General features: G+C 37.1%; 2 protein-coding genes and 1 non-coding gene across 17 annotated transcripts in view; 2 read left to right on the forward strand and 1 right to left on the reverse strand.

Moving 5' to 3' along the window:
- Positions 1 to 19,600, forward strand: part of ERAP1 (endoplasmic reticulum aminopeptidase 1) — a 52,020-nt gene extending 32,420 nt beyond the window's left edge. For 2 of the 4 annotated variants that reach the window (XM_033179050.1, XM_033179051.1), the window contains exon 19: positions 1,148 to 1,588. In XM_033179050.1, coding sequence (XP_033034941.1) covers positions 1,148 to 1,306 — 159 coding nt within the window. In that variant the 3' untranslated portion in view covers positions 1,307 to 1,588. The other 2 variants (XM_033179053.1, XM_033179052.1) reach the window with 2 other exon arrangements.
- CAST (calpastatin) overlaps positions 3,445 to 27,587 on the reverse strand; it is a 114,201-nt gene continuing 90,058 nt past the window's right edge. For 9 of the 12 annotated variants that reach the window (XM_033179056.1, XM_033179059.1, XM_033179061.1 and 6 more), the window contains 12 exons: positions 24,285 to 24,386; positions 23,706 to 23,789; positions 21,038 to 21,088; positions 20,878 to 20,949; positions 15,875 to 15,973; positions 12,914 to 13,018; positions 12,115 to 12,207; positions 10,787 to 10,831; positions 10,291 to 10,383; positions 7,705 to 7,776; positions 6,547 to 6,605; positions 5,016 to 5,617 (listed from right to left, as the gene is read on the reverse strand). In XM_033179056.1, the coding sequence (XP_033034947.1) occupies positions 6,555 to 6,605; positions 7,705 to 7,776; positions 10,291 to 10,383; positions 10,787 to 10,831; positions 12,115 to 12,207; positions 12,914 to 13,018; positions 15,875 to 15,973; positions 20,878 to 20,949; positions 21,038 to 21,088; positions 23,706 to 23,789; positions 24,285 to 24,386 (867 nt within the window). In that variant the 3' untranslated portion in view covers positions 5,016 to 5,617; positions 6,547 to 6,554. Of the gene's footprint in view, positions 4,507 to 4,651; positions 5,618 to 6,546; positions 6,606 to 7,704; positions 7,777 to 10,290; positions 10,384 to 10,786; positions 10,832 to 12,114; positions 12,208 to 12,913; positions 13,019 to 15,874; positions 15,974 to 20,877; positions 20,950 to 21,037; positions 21,089 to 23,705; positions 23,790 to 24,284; positions 24,387 to 27,587 lie in introns of those variants that run through there. The other 3 variants (XM_033179060.1, XM_033179057.1, XR_004429724.1) reach the window with 2 other exon arrangements.
- Positions 4,507 to 4,613, forward strand: LOC117066143. The gene has a single exon (XR_004430145.1). It is a non-coding gene; the product is annotated as a U6 spliceosomal RNA (small nuclear RNA).

Consider the following 27,587-nt stretch of genomic DNA (forward strand, 5'->3'; position numbering starts at 1 on the left):
ACAGCAGACGGATGAATAAATATCAGAGTAAATATTGGTGAACAAATGGATGAGGTTAAGTCCCTCATACAGCTGGGTTTGGGGTTTTGCACTTTACCTGCATTATATAACTACATCCTTCACCACTGCTCTTCATTTTACAGATGAGGAGACTGGGTTCCATAGAAGTTAAATCATTTGCTCAAATCAAGTTAGTAGGATAAACCTGTTTTCCTGTCCCTATATTGTGCTACTTATTGCACAGAAATTGTTCTTAAAGAGCCAAGTCTGAATCAAATATTCAGTTGAGATGTTGCATTTCCAAGACAGGTGAAGACAGAAGAGATAATTTTTGGGTCAGGACAAGGGTAAGAGTAATGGTTAGCAGCTGGCTTCGCTGTTGTAGAAGGTCTGTTTTCAGTGGCGCTATCATAATGAGCTCCTTCAGGATTAATGATTTGAGCAATTAGTAAGATTATTGATGTGCTTTGACTGTTGAATAGTGCTCAAAGTGATTTTTAATTGACTGTGAATTAATCTTGTGTTCTGAGCATGTATGAAGCAGTAGGTTGAGCTACAACTTAAGGTAGATAGTGGAGAAGTATTTTCCAGGTTGCTACAGCAGGAGGCCATGACTTCTGCTTATTGAAAAGTTGTACTGTATTGACATATAATTTTAAAACAACTCTGTATCATTTAAAATTGAAATCTTATCTTTCTAAAACCCATTCCTTCTCCCCTCTTTATTCCCAAACTAATAATATGGTATTATGACATGGATTTCTAAGGAACTGACTATCTGGAATCTATGCTGAATAAATAATACATCTTGGCCTACATTTGCTTCCTGGATACCAAATCAAAAATTGATGGATTAATGCTGTGAAAATTTATGGGAAAAGGGTAATAACCCTTTCAGGTGAAACAGAATCGCACAATGGCCAATCCTGTGGCAAAGCCAGCCTATCTGTCATGTGAGCTCAAGGGGTTAAGATACCCAGAAATGAAAGAAGAACAAATATATTTTCCAGGAGATAGACAAGAGTTTATCTCTTTAAAATCATGGGGAACTTTGAGACAACAATACATGAATTGTAGATTAGGTTAAAAAATTTGGCAAGGTTTGGGTTTTACCACCATAACTTGCTAAGAATCCCATTCCCCACAGTGTTTCTATAATAACATACAAGCCCAGGCCCATGGAGGAAGACGGCACTTATGTGGTGGGAACTGTTTTGCTTGGCAAAGAAGAGACTGCACATTCTGCTTTTTAGATATCATGTGTTTAAAAAATGAAGTTTGCATCTGTGAGTATAGAACAGAATAACACATTAAATAGACACAATTAAACCTTAATTATAAAATGGTAAACAGTGAAGTCTTTTAAAGTCTGGCAGCTGGGAATAAACAAAAGAACTGCAGAGAAAAAACACAGAACTTGACATCATGAGGCATGAGCTCATTTCATACAGCTTATGTGTACATAATCCTATTCAGACAGCTGGGACTGCCTTCTATATAGAATTTTGACAAATGCTGGAGTTTTGGCTTCAGTTTTAACTAAAGTTACATCTGGTTAATGTAACAAAATTAATTTTTTAAAACTCACTTTTTCCTCACAAGGTAAAAGGATTCTTCAGCTCTTTGAAAGAAAATGGTTCTCAGCTCCGTTGTGTCCAACAGACAATTGAAACCATTGAAGAAAACATCCGTTGGATGGATAAGAATTTTGATAAAATCAGAGTGTGGCTGCAAAGTGAAAAGTTTGAACTTCTGTAAAAATTCCTCCCTTTCCAGGTTCCTGTTATCTCTAATCACCAACATTTTGTTGAGTGTTATTTTCAAACTAGAGATGGCTGTTTTGGCTCCAGCTGAAGATACTTTTTTCCCCCTCACTCATTTTTTGACTGTCCCAGTGAAAAGATTGACTGTTAGTTTTTCATGAGTGGGCTATCGCTACCATGCATTTCATTCATCACAGGTGTTGCCCTGCAATGTAAACCCAAGTGTTGGGTTCCCTGCCACAGAGGAATAAAGTGCCTTATTCTTCTCATTTTATATTTTATGCTTAAGCCCCCCGGTGTCCAAAACCCTGTGCCCCACATTTGTCATTCATAAACTGTTTCATCAGTTTCCTCGAAAGACTCTGAATAGTCGACTACTGAACAATGAATACCTGGATCCGAGACTAAGCCAGACGATGGCTGGGTTAAAGCTCTGGCTCTCCCCGCTGACCCCTCCAGACCTGCTGCCCACCCCTCTCTTCCTTGCTCCATGTCCAGGGGCTGACTTGTAAAGGCCAAGTCATCAAGCTTCCTTGCCCTTTGGATGTTGGTCAATGGGGAGCCAGAGAGCAGGAGCTGGGGTTGGAGGAGGTAGTAGGTGGAGGTGTTCTTCCCTGATACCTTTACTGGATGCCTCAGGCTGGCATCCCCTGAGGGTCTTAGCTCCTGAGAGAGGACCCTCTTTTCCACACAGCCTTCTCCACCTCTGGATTTTGGTAACTGCTCCCTCCTCATCCCTTCAGGATTAGGGGCCTCAGTGGGAGCCTGGCTTTTACTAGTCCTGGTGGGACTTGTGGTTTCCACATAATGTGCTTGCACTTTTGCAAAAAGTCTTTTTATAGAACCCCCCTCAGATAATTCTGAGTGTCATCTATTTCCCTGACTGATACAGTATCTCTTCTGAAAAAGCAGAGTGCATTCAAGTCTGTAGGAAAACCCTTTTCTTAGGGAGGTGATTCTTTTCTCTCTCTGCTTCTTATTTGGCCTAGTTTACAATTTCTAAATAACTAGTTATTGGCATTTACTGATAGTAAATTATCGCAGGGTCACCAATAAATGATAGTACATCGTGAAACAAAATATTTGCTCATATTAGCAATAGGACATTCTTTGGCTTTGAAGTCTTTTGTGAAGACTTCACACACAGTTGCTTCAGCACACAGTTGCTGCTCGGGTTTTATGTATAGATAATAGAAAGCACAGTTTACTAACATGGTAAACCAACAGAGTTCAAGTCAGATAATACCCTAAGAATTAGATTTTATTTCTTATTCTGAAAACTTGCTACACAGGGACTTATCTAACCCACAGTGTGCTGTGTTGCTGACTTGATTAAAGTTGCAGCGTGTTTTGCGCCGACTATAAGGTGCGGAAATCCTCACACCTGGCAAAGAAGGATTCAAACTGAACTTTTTAAATATAAGGCAGAAATTTCAAGATACGGGAATACGATTGATATGAAAAATGTCAAAATGTGTTCCTCTAATACACGTCAGAATAGAGTGACTTCTGGACGTAAATCTCCAATTTATTAAAGCATCCACCACAACAAATAGGTATAAAAGTGGAATTGGAATTTTTATACTTGTTTGTTGTAGTGAATGGTTTAATAAAAATAGAAATCACTGGTAATTTCCATCCTTTTAACGATTTTCCTTTTTAAAAAAATACACAACCAAGATTTTAATGTAAAATATTTTGCTTTAGTTTTATTTTATGCCTTAATTAATGAAACATGGAAATACTGATTTTCAGTTTTGGTCACCTGAGGAACCTACCTTCATTTGCTTTTGGAAAAGCCCATTTTCTAAACGATACAATGTTGCCACAACAATGTACAGAAAGCTTTTTGGTAATAAAAATTGTTCTTTGCCTCTAAGTGGGTATTTGCATTATTTTCTCCTAACTAGATTGTAAAAAGGGCTGCTTTAGATCCTGTAGCTTACTCCAGTTATTAGTTATTAACAAACACCCAAGTTTTGAAGATATTTCTAATTAAAAAAGAAGGCATATTCAAAGTACCTTAAATTAATGTTTACTTTTATAGGTGTCTTTAAACTTCTGGATTTTGGTATGCCATTTAAAAATACTTCTAGATACGCATGGAAATTAGTAATACTGCAGCCATATCCTTGCAGACACATCTGTCAGTGTCAAAGGCTTCAAGATTTTTCTTAAAAAAAGAAAACAAAAAAGCAAACACCTCTGCTACCCAAATGGGAGGATTAGATACATAGAAATCCCTCAGGAAAAGTATTTTTTATTTTCTTGTTGCTGCCTTAAAAATAGAATAATGACTATTTCTGATGGACAGAGATATAGCATTTTAAGCTGGTGGAGTGTGAAATCCCACAGGTATGTGCATGACTTTCAGAGAGTTATTTGGCGGGGAGGTTAACCAAGATGTGGTGCCATTTATAAGCAATGTTTTATTGTTTTTGCTTGCCCCGCTGCCACAAGTCAGCTAAGTCATAACAAAAGCTTTAAACTGATGCTAAGGAAGGCCATGCCCTTTGGAAACAAGAAATTCCCAATCTGTTTTATGTTATGTACCTGACATCTTTTCCTGCATTCACTACCAGGAAATAAGGACGAAATTAAATATCAAAATTCTAATCGATATCAGTGCAATGTTCAGGAAATATTCATTCAGAAAGATCTGAGAAACCATTCAAAGTGGTAGGACATCAGAACCTACTTACACTGCTGTGGGGGAAATGCAGATTTAAAATTATATATATATGTGCTCGCTTCGGCAGCACATATACTAAAATTGGAACGATACAGACAAGATTAGCATGGCCCCTGCGCAAGGATGACACGCAAATTCGTGAAGCGTTCCATATTTAAAAAAAAAAAAAAAAAAAAAAAAAAAAAAAATTATATATATATAATTTTTTTTAAGCAGAAGTTTCTTTTTGTATTTGGTAAACGTAAGTTCCATAAAGCCAGATGCTATACAGTGCAAAGACTAATGTGGCAATAGTTCTAAGGACAAGTTGCTGCTCAGGTTTTATGTATAGATAACAGAAAGCACAGTTTACTAACATGGTAAACCAATAGAGTTCAAGTCAGATTAATACCCTAAGGATTAGATTTTATTTGTTATGCTCGAAATTTGCTACACAAGGACTTATCTAACCTATATTTTGCTCTGTTGTTGACTTGATTCAAGTCTCAGTGTGTTCTGTGCTGACTGTAAGATGCACAAGTCCTCACACCTGGCAAAGAAGAGTTCAAGCTGAAAAGGGGTTTGGTGCTTCCTGGTTTGTCCAGGTTACCTGTTATTAATTTATTATTAGCAGCCCAAGAGGAGATATGTGCCCAATATACAATATCTTATGTTTGACTTATAAACATTATCCCAAAGCAACATCAAATACAGTTCAAAAGCCCAAGAGGAAAGGGGGTAATAAGAAATCAGAACATTGAAGAATGTTTAAAGCATTGCTTTCCAAACACTAACAAAAAAAATTAAGTGCAAACTGAAAATACAAATGAGATTTACAGGCACTGTGTGTAGAATGTGCAAAAATTCGCTTAGCTTTTGTTTTTTTGGTGTCGCTTTAAGAAACTTTATCAAATATATTTATTACAAATATAAAGCTTTCTTTCTCTCCCAATTGAAGGCAATTAAAAAAATTCGAAGTTTATCAATACCCAGTACAATAACACAGGTGAACCAGTCAAATTCATTTTCTTTCTGGAAAAGAATAACAAACCAATATTTAGGATGTTCAAAGGCTCAGCAAAAACCAGTCTAGAAATCACCCAGAATAATTGTTTTCTGTTGCCAAAGAGTTTTGTTCTTCAAAAGTCACCATCCACCAGCTGAAGATTTTATATGCAGATACCTTGAAAAATTCAAATAAAAAATGCAGTGAATCATTTAATATGTAATTTTCTTGTTACAGGCATAGTAAATACCACTTAGCAAAAGCACTGTATAACAGACAAGAAGGAATTTCCTATAAGTAAACATGAAAGTGGATTAATAGAATTTTTTTAATTTTGGGAAAAATGTTAGAGCAGTTCTAATAAAGCTCCTTTTTTTTATAGGAAATACAGATAGATCATGGTGAGAGAGCTGAACTCGATTTAACCTATACTTATTTCTTTTACGCTTTGGTCAGTAAGTGCTTGTATGCTTTTAAGGCTTACATTAAGCCCTCTCCTTTCTGAAGATTAAGATAAGGGCCCAGCTCTGAAGATCTCAGAAATTCCTTCATCTGTCCAATTTCTTCAGTAACCATAAATTAGAGTCAGACACAGTACTTTACTTTCCAAAATAATGACAAATAAAAATGGCCAATCTTTTCCTTTGCCCTTGTTCACAAAACCCTGTAATTTCCACCAGACTCTAAAGGGTACTTCTCTCCACCCCACCACGTATTGGTATTCTGGGGAATACCAATATCTTCATGACATTTTGCTAAGTTGTAACATGCTAATTTTGCTTTGCCACAATAACCTGCAGTAATGAGCATTTGGATTTCAAAGATTCAACTAGCCTCAGCTGGTCATTTTAAGTGCCTGGCCTAATATTTTAAAAAGCTTTTAATTACAAGATTAAGGTTTTTAAACATTTCAATAGCACAGTCATCTCATTTAGTGCTTTCGAAGAATGACCGATTACTCTGTAGAGCTTGCAGTATGCATTTCATGCCAACAGTGTAAAGTGAGCATGAATTACTCAAGAGGTGGACTTCACTTCTCTCATCTATAACACACGAACTGGCAGAAGGTCCAGTTGTCTTCATTTACAAATAAACACCCAACTTACCAGATACTTTAACTTGTATTTCTTTCATCATCTTTAGGCTTGGAAGTTTCCTCTGTTGTCTAAAAGGGAAAGCAAAAACCGTCCGTGAGCTCTTTCTTTTCTGTATTAAGTATGAGGAGACGGCCTTCTCAGAATTAAGGGACAAAAGGTGGCAGTCAGTGGGGAAAAATAAGATGGTCCTTTCAGTTTCTCTTCTTCATTTGGCCAAAACATTGTGAGTTCTTCCTCCTCAAGTTTATTAGCTAAAAATAACCGTAAGTGATCCTGATCCTCAATGTATCACTCTCAGCTTTATTGTTTTAAGGTTAGGGTAGGTTACAAAATATGCATAGATGTTCTTAAATGGCAATGTTTCATTCTATGGTGATCCTTCCTTTTCCTGTACATAGGGTCATGGTTGTCCAGCAAATCCACTCATCATATAGGGTTATTATGCTTTCTATTATTTGTTAAAGGGCTGATTAAGTACTTCATATAACTGAAATTAAATAATAGGCAAATAAGTATTTAATCTGAGATATAATGGCATAATGGTCAATTATCAATGCTGTTTCCTATATCCCTTAAGGAAATCTACTACAGGAAGATTTTAATATATTTTTTAAAAGCTTTGGTGTAACTGGACTATTGTCTTTAAAGCTAGACCTTTAACTCCTCCTTATAGCCAGAGGATCATAGTAATAATCATTTAAATCATATGTTCTTGGAATTGGAAGGGACCTAGAAGTTGTCTTATCCCATTTTTATTTCTGATCACAGCTTGAGTAGTTTTAATCATAGGAAGTTTACAACTTCCATGTTCTAAAATCTATATAAACCACATACTATGGTGGTATTTTAATTAGGGCAAGAAACACAGGCAAAACACAGGCAAATTGAGTTGTGTCAAGAACCTTCATTTAGAATATTAAAGCACCAGTTACTTAAATATATATATATTTATTTATAATATATATTTATATGTATATTATATATATATACACATACACACACACAAAAAATTCAATTACTTTACCAAGGCATACTCTGGAATAGATAGTACTTTAAGAAATCTTTTATTCTAAATAGATTCCAGTAAGAAACTAAATGACTGAAGTGATAAACCCCACTCTGTGTAACTGCTAAACTACTTTGTAGTATATTTACTGCTCTATTTACCTTTGCTGAATCCTTCGCTTTACCTCCATTCTTAGGTGCTTTGGAGCTGGAAGCGGTCTTCTTGCGCTTATCCTAAAGCAAGGGAAATGTAATGAGGCTATGGCTATCATCAATCCATCTAGCAATTCACTAGGCTGGTTAAATTAATCCAGACTATTCTGAGATCTCCAATTTAATTAAATAATGGAAGACTTTGGGTGTTTTTTCATGATTTTTTGAACAATGGTGAGTGTTAGAGAATTGTTTAAAGCAGGAGGGAAAAAGGATAGAAATAAGGAGGGAAATGTGGGTGACGCTGATGCTCTGCCAATTCCCGTGATGCATGACTCACCCAGACCTTATTTTGCTAATCAAAACAGAGCTCGTCAATGAGATGTTAAATGTTGGCAAGGGTGTGGAGAAAAGGGAACCCTAGTACACCATTGGTGGAGATGTAGATTGGTACAGCTATGATGGAAAACAGTATGGAGGTTCCTAAAGAAATTAAAAGTAGAACTACTATATGACCCAGCAATCCCTCTTCTGGGTATATACCCAAAGGAGATGAAATTACCACCTTATAAAGGTATCTGCACTCCCATATTCACAGCAGCATTACTCACAATAGCCAAGATATGGAACAACCTAGTTGTTGATGAACAGATAAAGAAAATGTCATGTATATATACATGATGGAATATTATTCAGCCTTAAAAAATTATATCCTGCCATTTGCCGCAACATGGACGGACTTGGAAGACCTTATGCTAGATGATATAAGCCAGACACAGAAAGAAAAGTGATTTCACTTATATGTAGAATATAGGTAAAAGAAAAAGCTCAAAAATACAGAGAATAAAACATGGCGACCATGGTAGGGAACAGGAGGAGGAAATAGAGATATAGGTCAAAGGATACAAAATAGCAGATAACACAGAATGAACAAATGTAGAGAGTTAATGTATAACACGAGGACTAAGGTTAATAAAATTGTATTAGGGATTTTTGTTAAATAAGTAGATTTTAGCTGCTTTTGTCACAAAAAAGTAATGGTGTGAGATGACAGATATGTAAATCTGCTTCCCTACAGTAACCATTTTATTATTTCTATGCATCCCAAAATACCATGTTGTAAACCTCAAATATACACAATAAAATTTATTTAAAAAACAAAATAGAGCTTGTCTCTATCAGGACTGGCTTTTGTGTGCCAAAAGAGCAAAAACAAAACCTGTTTTCAGTGTTATGGAGGAGAAATGAACAATGGAAGCAATCAAGGAAAGCTGGAGCAGGTTACATATAAAAATAAAGTCCATTCACCAAAAAAGGCATTACTTATGAGTTAGCAGGGGTGAGAGATAGAATGCTGAGGTGGTCTAAAAATTAAACTACCCAATATGGAAGCACTGACAATTCAGTGATCCAGAGCAGTGCCTTACAACAGCCAAAACAATAGCAACCTGAGATCTGCAGAATTAACTCTTCCGAAAATAAGGAGGTACTCATTTCACTTTTCCTTCTATTTGATTTACAAGAGGGTGTAGCTTAAGGGAAAATGCCTCACACTTGTTGAATTACACAGTCATTTCTCATTCACTGTTAATCACGTTTTGAGCACCTGCTAAGTACCAGGCATTTTGCTAATGACGAGCACAAAGGTAAAAGATACATCACTACTGTATAGAATGCACAGCTCAGTGGTGTGATACACAAGCACAGATAGGTAACCAGAGAGCAAGGAGGGCATGGAAGAGAGGCCTCTAACTTTGGCCTGGGAAGGGAGAAGAGGTAAGACAAGAAAGTCTTCCCTAAGGAGCTGATGCTTGAGCTGTGTCCTGAGGAATGAAGAGTCAACCAGTTGGGCTAAGCAGACAGAAAAGGGGAGGAAGTTCCAGAGAGCGAATGAGCATAAGAGCGCCTGCTGTAGTTAGGCCCCGCTCTCACTTTAAATGAACACAGACATAGCATTATAGTGGCACAACCATACAGTGCGGAGATATAAAAATGGTGTCTATGGAAATAACAAAGTAGCAGTTAGGAAATAAGCAGTGTTTTATAAGTGCACTGTAAGTAAAATTATGTAAAACATACATATAGAAAAAAGGAAATCCACAAAACAATACTGTTTTGGGGGCAGGAGAATTATAGGTATGTTTTCTTTTCTTCATTTTCAGGTTCTCTATATCATCATTTGATTCATTCTACAGTTTAAAAATTATAAGAGCCAGGCACAGTGGTTCAAGCCTGTAACCCCAGCACTTTGGGGGGCAGAGGTTGGCAGATAACTTCAGCCCAAGAGCTCAAGACCAGCCTGGCAACATGGCGAAACCCCATCTCTACAAAAAAGTACAAAAATTAGCCGGGTGTGGTGGTGCACTCCTGTAGTCCCAGCTACTCAGGAAGCTAAGGCAAGGGGATTGCTTGAGCCCAGGAAGCAGAGATTGCAGTGAGCTGAGATCACACCACTGCACTCCAGCCTGGGCTACAGAGTAAGACCCTGTTACAAGATAGATAGATAGATAGATAGATCAATCAATAAAACTTGTATGTATGCACACATAAACACACACACATTTCAAAGAAAGTCTATGTGAAAAAGCACAGTACCTTTGCTGTGTTCTGTGAGGTTTCTGTAGTGGAGGGACAGCTGTCCAGATCTCCTGAGAGAGCATCAATGGGGTCTTGGTCATCTGCAGGTTTCTGAGATATGAGTAGAAATAACCATCAGTGAAGAAGCAGAAGGCAAAATGCAATATGGGGTATTTTCCCACGTCACTTACAAATAAAAGATGTTTCTATAAGAAAAAAACTTACTAACATTGTAAAGGAGATAGAAAAACAAGAAAATCTTGATGGCTTTTTTTCCCTCTACTCTTTAATAAACGCTGCTTAGTATTCTCTGAGCCTCAGTTTCCTATCCTAAAGGGCTTTTGTGAAGACTAAATGAGAGGTAAACAATGGTCACACACATTTATGTGCATGCTCTGGCAACGTACCAGGCACAGAGTAGGCATTCAATATGTTTTAGTTTTCTAAAATGCCAAATAACCCTATGGTTAGAATAAAACAAAATTTAGTGGAAATATGTTCCTATGGTCTTTACCTTTGATTCCTCTGATTTCTTTGTAGGTGGCTTCACTGGTTTGTCCTTAAAAAGAAGGCAGACTATTGGTTAAGCATAGATATTTGTAAAGGTTTACTTAGGTTTAGGCAGTAGAGAATCTATTATCCAGTGACTTGACTTGGATAAAATGGAGTGTAGACTTGCAATAACTAATAAACTTGGGTCCCCACAATTTCTTTAGCAGCTTTGCTTAATTACTATTCTTTATAATCATATCTATAGACTTGGGGAAAGCATATGAAAGAGTCCTGGAAGTGAAAGAAACACTATTTGTGAACCTTCTGCCATCATGTATTGTCACTTATAATTCTACTTAAAGTGTTATAAAAAGTTACTTGTGTTTTTATGTCTTATTTACTATAGTTTATTACACTTAGAAAGTCATCAGGGATTTTTCCCAGTTTCAAAGGCAAGGACCTTAAATAATAAATTTCCCAAAGAATGGAAGCAGGGTGAGTTGGTACTATTAAAGTGGGAAGGGCTCTAGCAGGATGTGGAATTGCTATCTTGTGGAATACTGAATGCAAGCAAGAAGAATTGGTTCCTGTAATAGGAGACCCTGAAGCTGACAGTGCTATTTAAACCAGGAATCATCGCACCAAAATGAATCAGTACAGAAAGAGAAGGGTGTAATTTGGTCTTCCTTGTTTTCTGTTTGTTGAACAGGCATGGAAAGGGTTATTTATCATCTAATTGACTCAAAAGTTAGAAACCAAATAGGAGAGAGGTGGGGGACAGGCCTGGTTGACCTACGAAAGACTGGTTTCTATCATGTGGGAGACAAAAGGCCAGGGACTTTTTGGCAGAGAAACAGGATTTGTGATTGGGAATATTGCTTTGCCTGTCTTCACTTGCAATAGGGCTGATGGTGATGTAGAAGAAGATAGGGAGACCCCAGGTCTTGGAGCTGCCTTATTAATTTGCCCTATTAATTATCCCAATACCAGCTCCTTTTCTACTGTCCTTAAACAGATATTGCTTCCTTTGAAATCCTATCACCTTAGTGATTTTTATAGCCTTTTCTTGAACGAGAGAATCACATTTCTTGGATTACTCTTAAGTATCAGTGACTGACTGAACAGTATTCAACCCTGTTTATACCACAGAGCCTAGCATATGCATATATAATGATATTGGCTCAAATAAATATTTACCTGCTGGTCAGCTTTGGTGACACATTAAAAGCAGTCAGTTATGATATGTCTTTATGCTACTGTAAAAGAGTACAGCTACTATTTATTTCAAGGAGGTCTGAATTTAAAGATCTTTGTAGCATAAATCCGATCTAGCAATTTGCCTCAGTTTACCTGTCCATTATCATCCAGGAGATGTCTGTATTCAGGTGGGATAGTGTCATCTCTTTCTCCAAGCTTGTCTCTATGTTCAGCTTTTGCTTTTTCCTATATAAACAGTGAGCAGATAGAATTAATATTCATTTCCTCTTTCACTTAGAAAATACATTGTCAAATGTAGCATTCGGCATTTGTTGTGCTTTTATGAGGCAAAACATATGGTCTGTTTTTATTTTTTAAGCAACAGAACAACACGACTTCAACAGACTGCTAGTTGGCTAAAATATATAATCCCATATGCTTCTGTATGTCAATTCATATCTGTGAATTTTCTAGCTATATTTTAAATGCAAATAAATGATTAAATAATTATCCTCAGAAACCATGTTAGGAGATTAGAACCCAAAGGTATAAAATATCTTTTTTTTTCTGTATGGCTTCACTTTTCTAATAAAAAAAATCAGGCCACTATACCCTGCTATTTAGAGAGGTCATATTTACAACTTTGCCTATTTATAAGCAACTCTGAAGGACAACAGCTCATTTGAATGGGTGTGCTGACGCTTGTGTTGCATGGGAGGAAGCCATGCATACGCCACACCTACCTCCCAGAATCTCCTCAGGGAGGCTCTGCTGGTGTCTTTGTCACAGATTCAGTGACCTTCCCCTCCAGTGGAGTACAGATTGATTTTTCTACTTCATTATAATTTCATGTTTAAAATATAGGTTAAATTCACATCAATATTCCTATGACAATGACAGAGTCAAGACCCAAGGATTAAAATTTCACTCATTAGTGAATTTTTTTTTTTACCTTTACTTTATCCTCCATTGGTTTGTTCTCATCTGGGTCAGGCTGCCTTTGTCCTAGACTATCGGAGAGTTTATCCAAGGCATCATTGAGGTCTTTGTCACTCTGCTAAAAAAGTAAATAATGCCGAATTAGTCACTCATTAGCCAAACTGTATCAGAGGCAAATTAGCCCAGGAACTCCATCTTTTCAGGAGGGAACCTGTTTCCTTGGAAGAAAAAGACATCTGGGGCTGGGGCAGGGGCGTAGACAGGGTCAGAGAAGAGAAGGCTAGGAATGGAAGATCAGGAGAAGAGCGGCAGCATCCGTCAACTTACTGGGGTTGGAGGGTCAGCACCTTCCACCCACCCTGCCCATCTCTTGGTGAAGATCCCACCAGGTTAAGAAGGTCTTAGTGGCAGCCTCAGGAGCCATATCCAGTGGGTGACCTGGAGGTCACATAAAGAGTCCAAAAGCAAATGAACCAACCATGTGTGCCTTTCATTTAGAAATTAAACACCATTAGAAAACTGAATATGAAAACAAATATCCACTAATGTTGTCAGATGGTTAGGAAGCAGGATTCTGCAACTATAGAGGGTGAGCGTTTCTTTGGTTCTGTGGGTCCTCTCTAAGACTCTAAGATCTTGAGGGGTGCATTTCATAAAGTGCAGCATGACCCGCAGTTTGTGGGAAGCCATGGAGCTCGGCACTGCCATCCTAATACCTCCTAGAACGCAAAACCCCAGAGACAATCTGGGGTCAGGAGAGTGGAAGGGGCTTCTCTGCCACACTGGTATGAGTGGCCTGAAAGACTTCAGAGAATTTCTGAACTGGTGGGGGAACCTCTCTTTTCATCTTTAGGAAGCTCATGGAAGCTAAATTGCAGAAATGGGAGCTGGTATTCTAGAGGAAAAAATTATGGAACAACAATGTCACTGTCACTAAGATAGCTTAATTCCTCTAACATTTATTTACTGTATGATTCAGGCAGCTTATTTAACCTCTTTCAGCCTCAGCTTCCTTGGCCATGAAATGTGAATAACAGTAGTACCTATACTCCTAAGTTGCTGAGAAAAGTAAATGACTGAAAAGGCATTTAAAACAGTACTAGTTGTATGTTAGGACCCAACAAATGGTAAATTATTATTAGTATTATTATAGCAAAATCCTAAGTTTTGTTTCAAAATATTTTTCAACACATTGCATTCAAAATTCCACCTCTAAATGAATTCAATTAAAATGTGTTTAATATCCACATTGTATAAGACACCATGCTGAACTCTGTCCAATACTGTATAGAACTTTCCAGTTGATTTTCAAAGTGTTTTCACATACACTATCCAGTTTTATTTGATGCCCACAATGGTTCTCAGTGAACTAAGCAGGCTTTTTGGAGGTAAAAAGCTCAGGGAAGCTAAGTCAGTTGTTTGAAAACAAATTGTTAAAAAGTGAATAGAACCTAGGTCTTGGGACTGATAAAGCTTTTCCGTCATGGCTTAGTCACATCCATGATCTTCTATTTTCTTTGAAGCAGTTTTCCTGTTGGAGTGATTTTATTACACAGATCTTTGAAAGCATGTCTTCAGATGCTTTCAGTGTATGTAACACTGCTAGTAACAATCTAATAATCTCAGCAAAGAAAGTTCCCGTGAATTATCATGGCTTGACTCTTTGATTTCCCAATATTTTTATCTAAATAAAGCTTTATACATTGTTTAGTGACATCTTCAAATAAAATGTTAACTAAAAACAAGACTCTCTGATGGGAAATGTGATCAGAGAAGTGTCACTGGAAAACCTACTTCTTAAAGGCAAAAAAGTTTCTGATTGCAAATGTTTACTGATAGCCTCCATCAGGGCAGAATCTCTGGCCTGAATATTAAGAACTGAAGTGTAAATGGCAGCCTAGGCTATTAATGATTCTTCCTTTCTGTTGCATGGAGACTTTTTTCATTGTGGGTGTGTTTACACACACACGCACACACACACACACACATACACACACACATGGGGCATTTTACTGGTTTTAAGTGCTTTATTATAATCCAGGATTATAGCTGCTAATGGTAGAGCTGCCCGGGGCCAGGTCTGGGCTTTGTCATTTGTGCCTCTGGATATTTTCAGATGATCCTGAAGCTGACCCAACAGGATGAAAATCCATCAGAATCTCAGACTGCAGCACTAAATATGCTTTGATGCTACATCAAAAGGAATGGAAGCATAGCTGACTTCACTAAAGTTACTTCATCTCCATCTAGCAAATGAGGCACTGTTCTCAAGCAAAGGAGATGGGGATCTGGTTTAGGGCAATCCCTTTATAATTTGATGTGCTGTGGTCTCCTCGGTAATGTATAATTTGGTATTGCACAGGTGATTAGTCAAGGAAGTCTGGAAAAGCTTTGGTCCCACAGCCTTGCCTCACAGCATGTAAATAATTAAAACAATATTGATGCTGAGGTTCTTCTACAGCTGGTATGAAGCTGACAAATTTTTACTGGTGTGAATTGGGAAGAAAACAATGCTATTCCATGATATGTTGTAAAATGTTTGTAGAAGCTCAAACACAACAATTCCATAAAATACACTTGAGGTTAAATAATGGGTAGTAAATTATAGAATGTATAAGAAAAAATATAAAGGAGAAAATCAATTATCAGGAAAGCTAAAGAACTTTTCAAATCTAGTAATTCGAATATAGACACAATGCACTTTATTGCACTTTCAATTCTTATAAAGCGACAATATTAAGGTCCTTGACTATGTGTACAATGTTTTCACATATATTGTTTCATTTAATAATTTCAAAGTTAATCTCTGCCATGTCCCTAAATCATCAGTCTCGGCTCTTCTGAACTAGAAGGTGCCTGATCTTCCTAATAATTCTGCCTATTTTCATTTGCTTTAAACAGGTGCCCTATTTTCTTTCTAGTTGTGGCTGCGCAAAAAGAAATATTTATCTCCCAAATAAGATGTGCTGCTTACCGAAGCATCACGGGGTGGGGCTCCAGTGTGGGTGGCTGAAGCTGGGGTTTGGGAAACCACTTCAGAGATGGCAGCAGCAAGTTTAGCATCTTCAAATTTCTTTTATGGAAAAAAGTTTTATTAGTGACATGTATATAAAATTATGACCACAATGCCATCACTTAACTATAACTCTTAATGATAGCTTAATGACTGTTTATTCTCTTGATCCAAATAGACTCATAATATATAATTTTAGAAGAAATTTAAACTCTTTCTTCTCTATTGTATTATTTTATACAATTTCCTATTTCTATTTCCTTCTCATATTGATTATTCTAAATACTATGCAATAATATAATAACTTAGAGTTCCATGGTTTGTTTACACATTTCCTGTTGCACATTTAGGTTATTCAAAGTTTTCAGCTCTTTTAAAATTGCTCTGAATAAGTTCTAGTGAATAAGTTATGGTGCTGGTTATATTTTGCCAAACTGCCCTCTCAGATGTTGCTAGGAATTCATACTGCGAAAAGCAATGAATAAGCATTCCTGTTTTCCCATGGCCTTGCTTGCCAGAATTTGACTTTTATTACGTATTTTTATTTCTGATAATCAGTGTAAAATGATATACTACTATTGCTTGTATATTGTGGTATATGGTGTCTGTCAGGTTTCAGGGTTTGTTTTTTCAATGTTAAATATTATTCTAGAAACTTTCTGAAATTTCTGTTTAAAAAATATTGAATATTTGCTTCATTTCAAATACTCCCTTTTGACAGAAACCTTAGGTATAACTGTTGATGAAAAACCAGAAAAAAGTCCAGAACTCTTTGGTGACTCCAGCTATGGATAGCTTATTTTGAAAAAAGAGAATTGCAAATTTTACCAAAAGATGGAGAAAAGCACATTACAAAGATACCAACATTCAGAAATGTATTGCAGCATATTATTATTGGAGATTATTTAAACTAATGTAGATAACTATAAGATACTTATTGTCCATTTATACCCTGTAAAGCAGTTTTAGAATGTAATATTTTAGGTAATCTAAAATGTACTAAATTCATTTTCAGTTATGAGAAATCTTTGCTTATATGACAAATGAAAAGAATAACAAGTTGTCAAATGAAAAGAATGACATATTGAAACATTTGTATTATCTCTTCTTAATCTATCTGATTGACTTATTATTTAAGCCTTTTAATACTAAGTAAGAAACAACCTATGGTCTGGAATGTGTTTTGCAAAGCTATATGTACATGTTATTTAATTCATCTAACACTACACAAAAGCATAAAATGATTTTTCACTCTTCTTAAAAATACTAAATCATTTATGTCCATTTCTCAATTTTTCCATTGATCTATGCTTTGAGTTTGCCTTCTCAACATTATTGTATTTTCTATTTATTATTACTGTATAACATATGCTAGTGTTTAGTTGGACTAATCTTACCTAAAAGTACTGAAAAACGCTTTTCAGTATCTTTTCATATTTTATACATTTATTTTTCAAATATATCATTGAATAATTTTATGGAGTTATAAAAAGTATTTTATTGCTATTTAATAAAAAATTAACATAAAAATGACTTGAATTGTCATCATTCTTTTTAAGATATTTAGTTAAACTGACTTAATGCAAGGCCTTCAATTTTTTTGTGTCCTTATTTTTCTGATCATTTCTCCTTTTGTAGTTTACATAAGTCTGATCTCATATTAATTACATTTTCTCATCTGTTGTTACTAAAAAATATGGCATAATGTTACTTACAAATGTATTATCTACAAGTAGTGCTATCCACAAATATATTCAAATGTTCCCTTTTAAAGTTTGTCATTTCTTTTTCATGTGTTGTTAATGATTCTTCCATATGATAATAAGCAGAAATGACAATAAACTTTTCATAGTTTCTGCTTTTAAGGAAAATGCCTCCAGCATGATATTGAATATTTGATTCTGAAAACTAAAGACTCTTTAAACATTAGGGGATTGCCTACTTTTTAAAACGTTTTTATTTATAATATGAGTATATGTAAAATTTTAAATAGATCTTTTACATGGACATAAATAATTGTTTCTATTTGATATACCACTACAATATATTGACAATTTTCCCAATAATCAATCAATACTTATAATGGCAAATAATTTCTTAACTGTTTGTTATATTCTATGTATGTTGTATGTAATTTTTACATCTACATGTTTAAGTAACTTTAGCTGATAGTTATATTCGTCACATTTGAAGATTAGCACCATAATTACTCACAGAAGCAACTATGTGACCCCATCTTTTTCATGACATATTTATCCACATAAGAACTGAGTGTTCAATAGCTGCAGGAGTCATCTTTAAACCTTCAGTAGAAGGAGAGTTTGAAAACCAATGCAATATTTTCTTCAGTCTTTTTTTTTTTTAGGTTTTGTGAATTATGCAGTTTTATATTTTTGTTTAATCTTAGAAAACTGTTGTACATAGTGTTTCCTAATAATTTCGTTGTACTCTTGTACTGATTATTGTATTTTCTCACATTTATGTTACATTTTATTAGTAAGATTATTTTCTCTATTATATTTACCAGTGTTTTGTAAAATGTTAAAAATTCATGAAAACCAACTGACTACTGGCGTTAAACTAGCAATAATTTAGTTGATCTCATACATTATTATATTACTCTGTTAAAATTTAATTGTATTTTTTGTAAGGTTTTTTTCCTTTTGCATTTGCTAGTATTTTATAGAGTATTTGTTATTTCAAAAGAAACAACTATTGGCCAGTTAACTTTCATGCTGCTAGTTTCATTTCCTGGTATGCTTATTGCTACTTTGTTTTGGGTGGTTACCGTATTAAAACTTTTAGAAATTTCAGTTGAAAATTCAATAGCATTTGGTTTATCAGGTTTCTTTTTTTCTCTATCTCTATTATTGATGAAGGTATTTATGACAATGTGTCACAGGAATACTGCTTTGACTGCTTCTCAAAGATTTTTACTTGTAATATCTTTGATGTTTTAAAATAGTCTATTATCAATGTGATCTCAGTATTATTAGGGGAATAGTTTTAAGTGTTTCTTTTTATATAGCATTTCTGTTCTATTTTATTATTATCAAAGAGCATGGAGCTACTTTTTTATAGATGAACATTAATTATGAGCCATATGTGATACTTTCCCCCCAAAGTTCTTGAAACTTTCCCTTAAATAACTTCCTATTTTGATTATTTGGTTCTCATGATGATTAGTTATTTCTACTTTATTAACTATATTGTTGACACTAATGCTTCCTTTGCTAATTTTCTAAGATTTTTTTTTTTTAATGGTTGTTTCATCTCACCATTTCATTGCCATATATCTTTGAGGGGAGCATATAAATTCATTGTTACTTTTTCCAAATCTTTGAATTTCTAAAAGAAAAAATACCCCTAACTATTGTAATAATAATAATGATAGGAGGAGGAAGGGAATTGAGATCTTGTTCCCCACTGCTTGTTCATCTGTTCTGCATCAGTGTAATGCTATGACTCCACATTCCCGGGGTCCTCCTCACATTGTATTCTTCACCATGTCTTACAGTTTCTAAACCAAGGCTGGAGTGCTTTGCTGTGATGTGGTCTGTATGGAAGAGGATGAGAGGAAGGTCACAGGATGAGGTGACTGAGCAGCATGATGCTTTTACAGGGGTACAGAGAAGAACATGCTCTGGTTAGCAAGCTCTTCTTTGAGGGGCTTTATTGCTTCATTCAGCAAAAAGCAACAACTTCAGGTAATTCCAAAGAATCATTATTTCTTCTAGTTGTCATTCTGTCTATCCTCCAACTGATATAAATATATTTTCTATGCCACTGTCATAGAAACTGTTATAATCCCTTTTCTGACTGACTGCTAATAATACATTCAGTGGTTTAAAAACTGAGTTCCCAATAAATAGGTAAACCAGACTTCACAAGAAAAGGTTCTGCAGTTATTAAGTTTGGGAACTCTAACAGACTCACTATATATTTGCATATAAAAAGCCATGAAAATCCTACAGTAGAGAAACCTGCTTAACATTACCCAATATTGTCCAAACTTTTCGAGTAACAGAGTTCCATTTAAGGAACTCTATATTCCACACGGAGCTAAGTACCCTTAGGAGGCAATTTGGGAATTAGAAATATCAATCGGTAAAGTTGTCTGAGGAGTAATTTTGGATAAACTTACATTTAAATTCTCTTTTCATAGGGGTACTGGTACTTGATATTAGTTACACTACTAAAAGCATCCACTGTGTTGGGACAATATTTCATGATGCAACACATTTTTTTTTTAATTTTTATTTATTTATTTATTTATTTATTTTTTAATTATACTTTAAGTTCTAGGGTACATGTGCATAACGTGCAGGTTTGTTAACATATGTATACTTATGCCATGTTGGTGTGCTGCACCCATCAACTCGTTAGCACCCATCAAGTCATCATTTATATCATGTATAACTCCCCAATGCAATCCCTCCCTCCTCCCCCCTCCCCATGATAGGCCCCAGTGAGTGATGTTCCCCTTCCCGAGTCCAAGTGATCCGCAACACATTTTTAATGGCTACAGTGGGTTGAGGGCCACTAATTTTATGATTGTTCCTGAGTCCCCTAGTCAGATTCTAAGTCACCAGTTTCCATTTATTTCTGCCACTCTAAAACTAAAGAAATAGGCCAGGCGCAGTGGCTCACGCCTGTAATCCAAGCACTTTGCGGGGCCAAGGTAGGTGGATCATGAGGTTAGGAGATCGAGACCAGCCTGGCCAACATGGTGAAACTCCATCTCTACTAAAAATAGAAAAATTAGCTGGGCATGGTGGCGCACGCCTGTAGTCCTAGATACTCAGGAGGCTGAGGCAGGACAATCGCTTGAACCTGGGAGGTGGAGGTTGCAGTGACTGAAGATTGCGCCACTGCACACTCCAGCCTGCATGACAGAGCAAGACTCTGTCTCAAAGGAAAAAAAAAAAAAACTAAAGAAATAAAACCAAGACTTTTGGACTTACAAGAGATGAAGCATTTTGTGGACCAGAGAAGTCCTCAGACAAAGCATCCAGAAGGAAGTCTTCACTCATGGGCTGCAAGAACCAGGAAATGTATCAACAAACACCATTGCAATCAGGGCCAAAAGGAAAAGATATCCTTAGAGAAAACTGGTTTGCTTACTGGAAGCTGTTCCTTAGACTCTTTCGGCAGGAGTGGCTTTCCATCTTTATCCTATCCGGGGGGAAAAAACATGGCATGAAATCATTTTACATTTTATCCAAGGTATGAAATCTTGCAAACATTACAAAGGGCCTACAGGCTATACTTGCTGTTGTACATTTTAAATTAGATCCATCATGTCAGGAAATAGGTTCTCTCACCAGAGAATAAGCTCTAATTAGTTCATGTCAACAAACAGCTCACAAGCACCAGGCATTCCCGAGTCACGGGGCTGCACAGTGGATGAGGTATGGCTTGTGACCTCAGAAGCCCAGAGACTATCACAGGAGGAAAATGTGCAAGTTAGCATAGTGTGGTATGTGGTGCTGTGATTGGAGTTTGCAGGACAGTGTGGGACAAGTCCTTTACCTACATGGGGGTGGGCTGGTTAACCTTGTAAGCCACACATCTAACTCACAGGCAAGGACTACATGCCAAACCCTGACCTAAGCATTGGCAATACAACAGAAAATCGCAAAGACAAAGGTCTTGCCCTCAGGGAGTTTAACCTGTCGGTGAAACGCTCTGCAACTTATGGTTCAGATTATGTCAAGCTATAAACGACTCCAGGTGCCACATTTGAGTAACAGGACAAAATGAAGAAAGCATGTCGGCTCTTTAGTAAAAGAAGATCTATATACTAATAGTAAATTCCATTTATCCACCTACACAAAAATAAGTAAATACAAAGATATACATATATATTTCACCCGAGAAACTGGTTAAGGTTGGTTTTTGTTTCATTGAAAATGTGAAGTGCAATGGTTTAGAGGTACAAGCTGAGTATCCCTAATCTGAAAATCTGAAAACAATTTAAATGCTTCAAAATTTGAAACTTTTGGAGTGCTGACCTGACAACTCAAAGGAAATGCTCACGGGGGCATTTTGGATTTTCAGATTAGGGCTCCTCAACAGATATAAGGCAAATATTCAAAAATCCAGAAAAGTCTGAAATCTGAAACAGTTCTGGTCCCCAGGCATGTCGGATGAGGGATATTCAACTTGTATCATCTGCTTCCCTCATGACTGACTTGTGCCTTCTGACCATTCTTCAGGTACAGGGGAAAGCTGAACCTGTGCTTGTTCTCTACCATCTCTTAGCTGTAAAGGCAGAAAATTTCCTAAGTGATGCCTGGGACTCTGGGGGCATTTTAGCTCCCTACTCAAACTGAAATCAATTTTCCATCACTGCGTCATTCTGTGTCTGGAAGGGGAGCTTGTGTCCTGCCCTTGGGGAGCCGAATCTCACTGAAGAGACCTGATGGGAGTATAGCTGGTGAATATCAACATAGGATTTAAATGAGATGAAGCTATTGCCTGAAAATATTAATAGGTAATTACTACTGTGTGAGGTAAGTCAGAGGAGGATGAAATGACTACAGAATAAAGTGATCAGGGACAGTGAATCAACTGCTTCCTTAAACACTGCCACTAAATTCAGTAAAGGGAAACAGCAAATCACCAGCCAATCACCTATCATGAAGAGAGTTTACCTGCACTTGACTAGCCGCTACTGAATGGGCACTCAGTGGAGACAGAACGTGTGGCTCCTAGCATGCTCTCTAGGAACTTTGCAAAGCAACGTACAAATGAGCCCAAATTAATAGAAACACTGTGGCTGCAACTGAATTGTAAAACACAGGAAGCAAATATAAAGGTATCCAGAATAATAAAGTTTCAATCATGGAGAGCTCAGTCTAGTTTCTGTGTCTGCTAAATAAATGGGCTAGTGCACATGGATGAGTGAGAAGCAAGAATCTGATTTTCTAGAATTGTTAATGAAGTTTAGTTGAATACTCTTTTAAATCTTGGCCTGCTACAAAGATGACTGACATTTCTTCAACTGTCCATGAATCTGCCTCATTTAAGTGACTGCCCTTAAACCACAAGACTCATAATGGGGTCTTCCCCTTTGTTCTCTATAATCTGTACTTTCAAAATAGAGGAAATGGGGCAACTTAACACTATACTCAATGTTAGATAGGTTCTCTTATTTTTCCAACTTACATCTGAAAGTTGCTAATTTTTCTTATATAAAATAATAGTTCCTTATTTTAGTTTTTTTCATTTCTTCTTTTGAGTCAGGGTCTCGCTCTGTCATCCTGGCTGGAGTGCAGTGGTATGATCATGGCTCACTGCAGCCTCTACCTCCTGGGCTCAAGTGATCCTCCCACTTTAGCCTCCCAAGTACCTGGGACTACAGGCACTTGCCACCATGTCTGACTAATTTTTTTGATTTTTTGTACAGACTGGGTCTCATTATGTTGCCTAGGCTAGTCCTGAACTCCCGGGCTCAAGAGATGCTCCTGCCTTGGCCTCCCAAAGTGCTGGGATTATAGGCATGAGCCACCATGCCTGGCCTATTCCTCATTTTAGTTCTCCTATCTACATAAGGTTTTTTAATATTTCTGGTATTGTAACAAGCTGCGGGTTAGAAAGGAAAACATTAGGCAACCTAGACATTAGATTTCTTGTTCTAACACTATTGGGAGTAGACTAATACTATTTGGTGTTTGAAACACAAAGAAACAACATCTTTGTATTCCAGGTCTGTTTCCAAGTCTCTGTGTTCTATGTATGAATTCAGTATGAATTAAAATAAAATAGAAAAAAACTCCAGCCTGTTTACCTTGACTTCTTCTAATCTATAGTCAGGGGGAATTGTTTCTTCTTTTTCACCAAGTTTTTCACGGTCTTCTTCTTTGGCCTTCTCCTGAATAAAAATTATACCATTTTCATTGTTAGCATGTTTTTTCTCCCCATAAAATTAATGCCTGAGTGAGTAGATTTGAGGTAAACAAATTTGTCATTAGGTTAGGAAGTACATATAGCCATATGCTTAGTGTTCCTACAGCAACTTAATCTGGCGGGTTCAGGCACCAGCAGAAAGCCTGCTGGGCTGCAAGGCAGCTGTGAGGAGCAGCAGGCATCTGCTGCTTCCTTCCCAAGTCCCAGCAATGTCAATGCAGGTGGGCAAAGATGAGACTCAGGCCTCTGGTCTGTGCATGTCGTCCATCCATGGTGGGGGTTCAACAATGCGGCTTATTCAGGTTTAGCTTATTAAACAGGATATGCACAATAATAGAAAAAGCCAGCTGGTCATGTTTTACGGGAAATATAAAAAAACAAAACAAATGACTAACTTATTTGCAGGGGGAGGAGGTGATCAATGATAGTTATTTTCCAGAAGCATCTCAGTTGCCATTACCTTGACTTTATCCATCACAGGTTTTCCATCTTCTGGATCTGCTTCCTTTTTCCCCAGGCTATCAGCCAAGGCTTCTACAGCATCGTCTGGCACCGTGCCCTTCTGAAAGTGCATTAGTGGATATATTAAGTAGGTGGTTAATCACTCCCTTTAAAACATATGCTAGCAAACAATTCAGAAAGGCATATCATTATTTCAGACAAAAGGCACATGTTATCTTTTAATAACTTATCAACTGATTTAGAATCTATGTTTAAAAAACAAAATGTTTAGCATTTGAGCAAATTTCTTATATTAAACATTGTGTACAAATTATATGTTGATACTGTGAAACTTATAAGACTTGACCCACAGTTGGTTTAGAAATAAGAAAGACAATGGATTGAGGTGTACCACAGAGAAGCTGAATACCAGGAAAGAAGAAAGACGTGGTCTTTATGGAGATCATTCCATAGATGGCACAGGAAAGACTTTCAGAGCCCACAAGAGGCCATTCCTCTCCATTTCCTGTGGGACAGCCTGGCTCGTCTCAGAAGAGGAGGCTCGGATGCCTGTTTTCTCCACGGGGCTTCTACTGACCAAAGGGGATTCAGGGCTAGTTCTGGTGACTCTGCCTGTGACCAACTAACCTGAATGGCACAGTGAGAACTGTCTACTTGTGGTCTGATTGTTCAAAATGAAATGTGCTCCCTCAAAATGCAATGAACTCTGGCCATGCTGGTATTTAAAATGACATTGGATGAACACAGAGGATAAATAGTGTAAAGGGAAAATAAAGCAAATGATCTGTACATTAGTGGCTCATAAAAATCAACTTAATGATTCATGACCAGGACTTTTCTTTTTTAATGAAGAGAACAGGACCAGGCACAGTGGCTCACACCTGTAATCAATCACAGCATTTTGGGAGGCCAAGGCGGGAAGATTGCTTGAGCCCAGGAGTTTGAGACCAGTCAGGGCAACACAGTGAGACCCCACTTCTACAAAAAGTTTTTAAAAATTAGCCAGGCATGATGGTGCATGTCTGTCGTCTCATCTCCTCAAGAGGCTGAGGTGGGAGGATAGATTTGACCCCAGGAGGCTGAGGCTGCAGTGAGCTGAGATCATGCCATTGCAGTCCAACCTGGATGACAGAATGAGACTCTGCCTCAAAAAAAAAAAGAAAAAAGTGTAAAAGAGTGTGTATATGTGTATGTGTGTGTGTGTATGTGTGTATTTATAGTGCGTCATGCACAGAAGGGATAAATACTATTCTTTAAACTGTTGCTTCCAGTGTATGGGGATGGGATTGCAATATCAATGAATTTCCCACTGTTTTCTTGGTCAAACAAAAGTGTAAAAGTCCTTGGGTTAAACAATCTCAGAGTTTAATCTCATTATTAAAATCTCTGACCTCACAATGAGCACCTATTAAAATTTTAGGGTAAAAGTATGTTTCTGTTTTATATTTTAGCCATCATTTCAAGCAAGAAAAGCTTTTTTTCTGATAAACTGCGCTGCAAAAGGAAAGATCGCCAAAGAGAGGGAGCCTAGGAAAGTGATTTAGCACCACCTAGTGGCTGAACACTGTATGCGTTTTATTCCCAAGAGCTACAAAAAAAAAAAAAAAAACCTGAGGTTTCTAACCTGTTTGGGATTATACCTAAATTAAGCATTAAGTAGTAACAGCTGCAATAATCTAATCAAGGCCATCAAGAGTTGCACTGGTACCCAAGTCTTAGCCAAGCAATGTGAGTTGCTACATGATTTAAGACACCTGCTCACACTACAATTCTGTTTTCTCATACTCTATGCTACAAAATCCTTGGAAACCACTGCTTCCCCAGACCTGTGCCCTTTGCCAACCTCTTGCTTGCTTAAGAAATTACTGAAACAGTTAAAGAAAACCTAGGAGAAGAAGCAGACTTAAGAACGAAGGAATCTGGAAACAGGAGTAAGGACTAAAATTTCTATTTCTGTCATATTTGATATTATCAAATTCAACAACTACAACTCAGGTCTCTGGGTTTCCTTAACCAATTTTCTTTTTATACACACAAGAACCACCCAGGGAACGCATTCATCTCCTTCCTCTGGTCTGTCCTCCTTCAGCTCTCTAATCTGCATGCCTTTCTTGAGTCCTCTGACCTTTATTACACCCTACAGCTATTCTTTCTGGCTTTCAAGGGTGTCACAATCCCAGAAATGCCAACTGCCTCAGTGACAGTAACCTTGGCAACCATGGCCAGAGTTGGTGGAGTTGAGGCCCTGGAAAGGAGGACGAGGAAGGGGAAAACAAGAGCTTTTTTTGTTTTGTTTTGTTTGCTATCTAACAATCCAATGCTCAGCTCTACAGTCAGGGGAAAGTTGAGAAGGAATTGAGCCCTCTAAGGCCCTGGCGGTCACACTTGGCAGATGAGGTAGGTGGTGCAGCTGCAGGTTTTGGTTACAAGAGTTCTGCTGGGGAATGCTGGCTATTGTTGTTTTGACTCCAATCACGGCCTCTGTGCCTGCTTTCTTCACCAGAGTCCTTCTAGAGTCCCCCCTCCTCTCCTGTTCTTCACCATTGTGGCCTGGCACCTATGTTGTAAAAAGTACCTGAAGAGTACCCTGAAACCCCCCAAAATTGGGGAGGTCTCATATCCACACTAGGCTTGAAGACAGCTGAGAGCAGGGGCCATATCTTTCATCTCAGCTGAGGTTCTGAAACATCAAGTGGATCAAGGTCAACTCAAAGCCTCATTTCTCTCATCTATTATAGGAGGATGATCAGGACAGACTTCATAGTGTCCTTGTGAAAATTTGATGGGAAGACACTGCAAAGCATTTAGAACAATGGCACAGTAGATGATGAAAGTTAGGTGTTCAGAGGGAAGAGGCACTAATTCTGCAGTAATGAAACATAATTCCCTCAGATGTTATTCCCTGAGTCAAATTCTATCATTAACTAATGGGGGAAAAAAAACCTCTAACATCAAAAGAAAACAAAGATTCAGCTTGTTAAATATTATACTTCACATGAAAATTAGAAAGAGAGAGACGCACGAAAAGAAGAAGGAAAGAGAAAGAAATTGAGTCAGTCTCACCTCCTGTAGTGGGGAGAGTGGGGAGGAATCATAATGATTTTAGTGCATGCTATTCTACCAGGAAAGTCAGTAAAAAGTAACTTTGGGCTTTCGGTGGAAATCCAAATAGGCTTAAAAGATGCAGAAAAGTGAAAAAGCAGGATTATCCACAATAGCTGAGGAACTAGAATTTCAGAAGAGTAGAGAAAAATATAGTTGGGAGTAATTTAATTAAAAATTTAAATCTTAGTCTGAATAT

The sequence above is a fragment of the Trachypithecus francoisi genome, unplaced genomic scaffold, assembly GCF_009764315.1.
Source record: "Trachypithecus francoisi isolate TF-2019V2 unplaced genomic scaffold, Tfra_2.0 Lachesis_group2, whole genome shotgun sequence".
NCBI classification, from domain to species: domain Eukaryota; kingdom Metazoa; phylum Chordata; class Mammalia; order Primates; family Cercopithecidae; genus Trachypithecus; species Trachypithecus francoisi.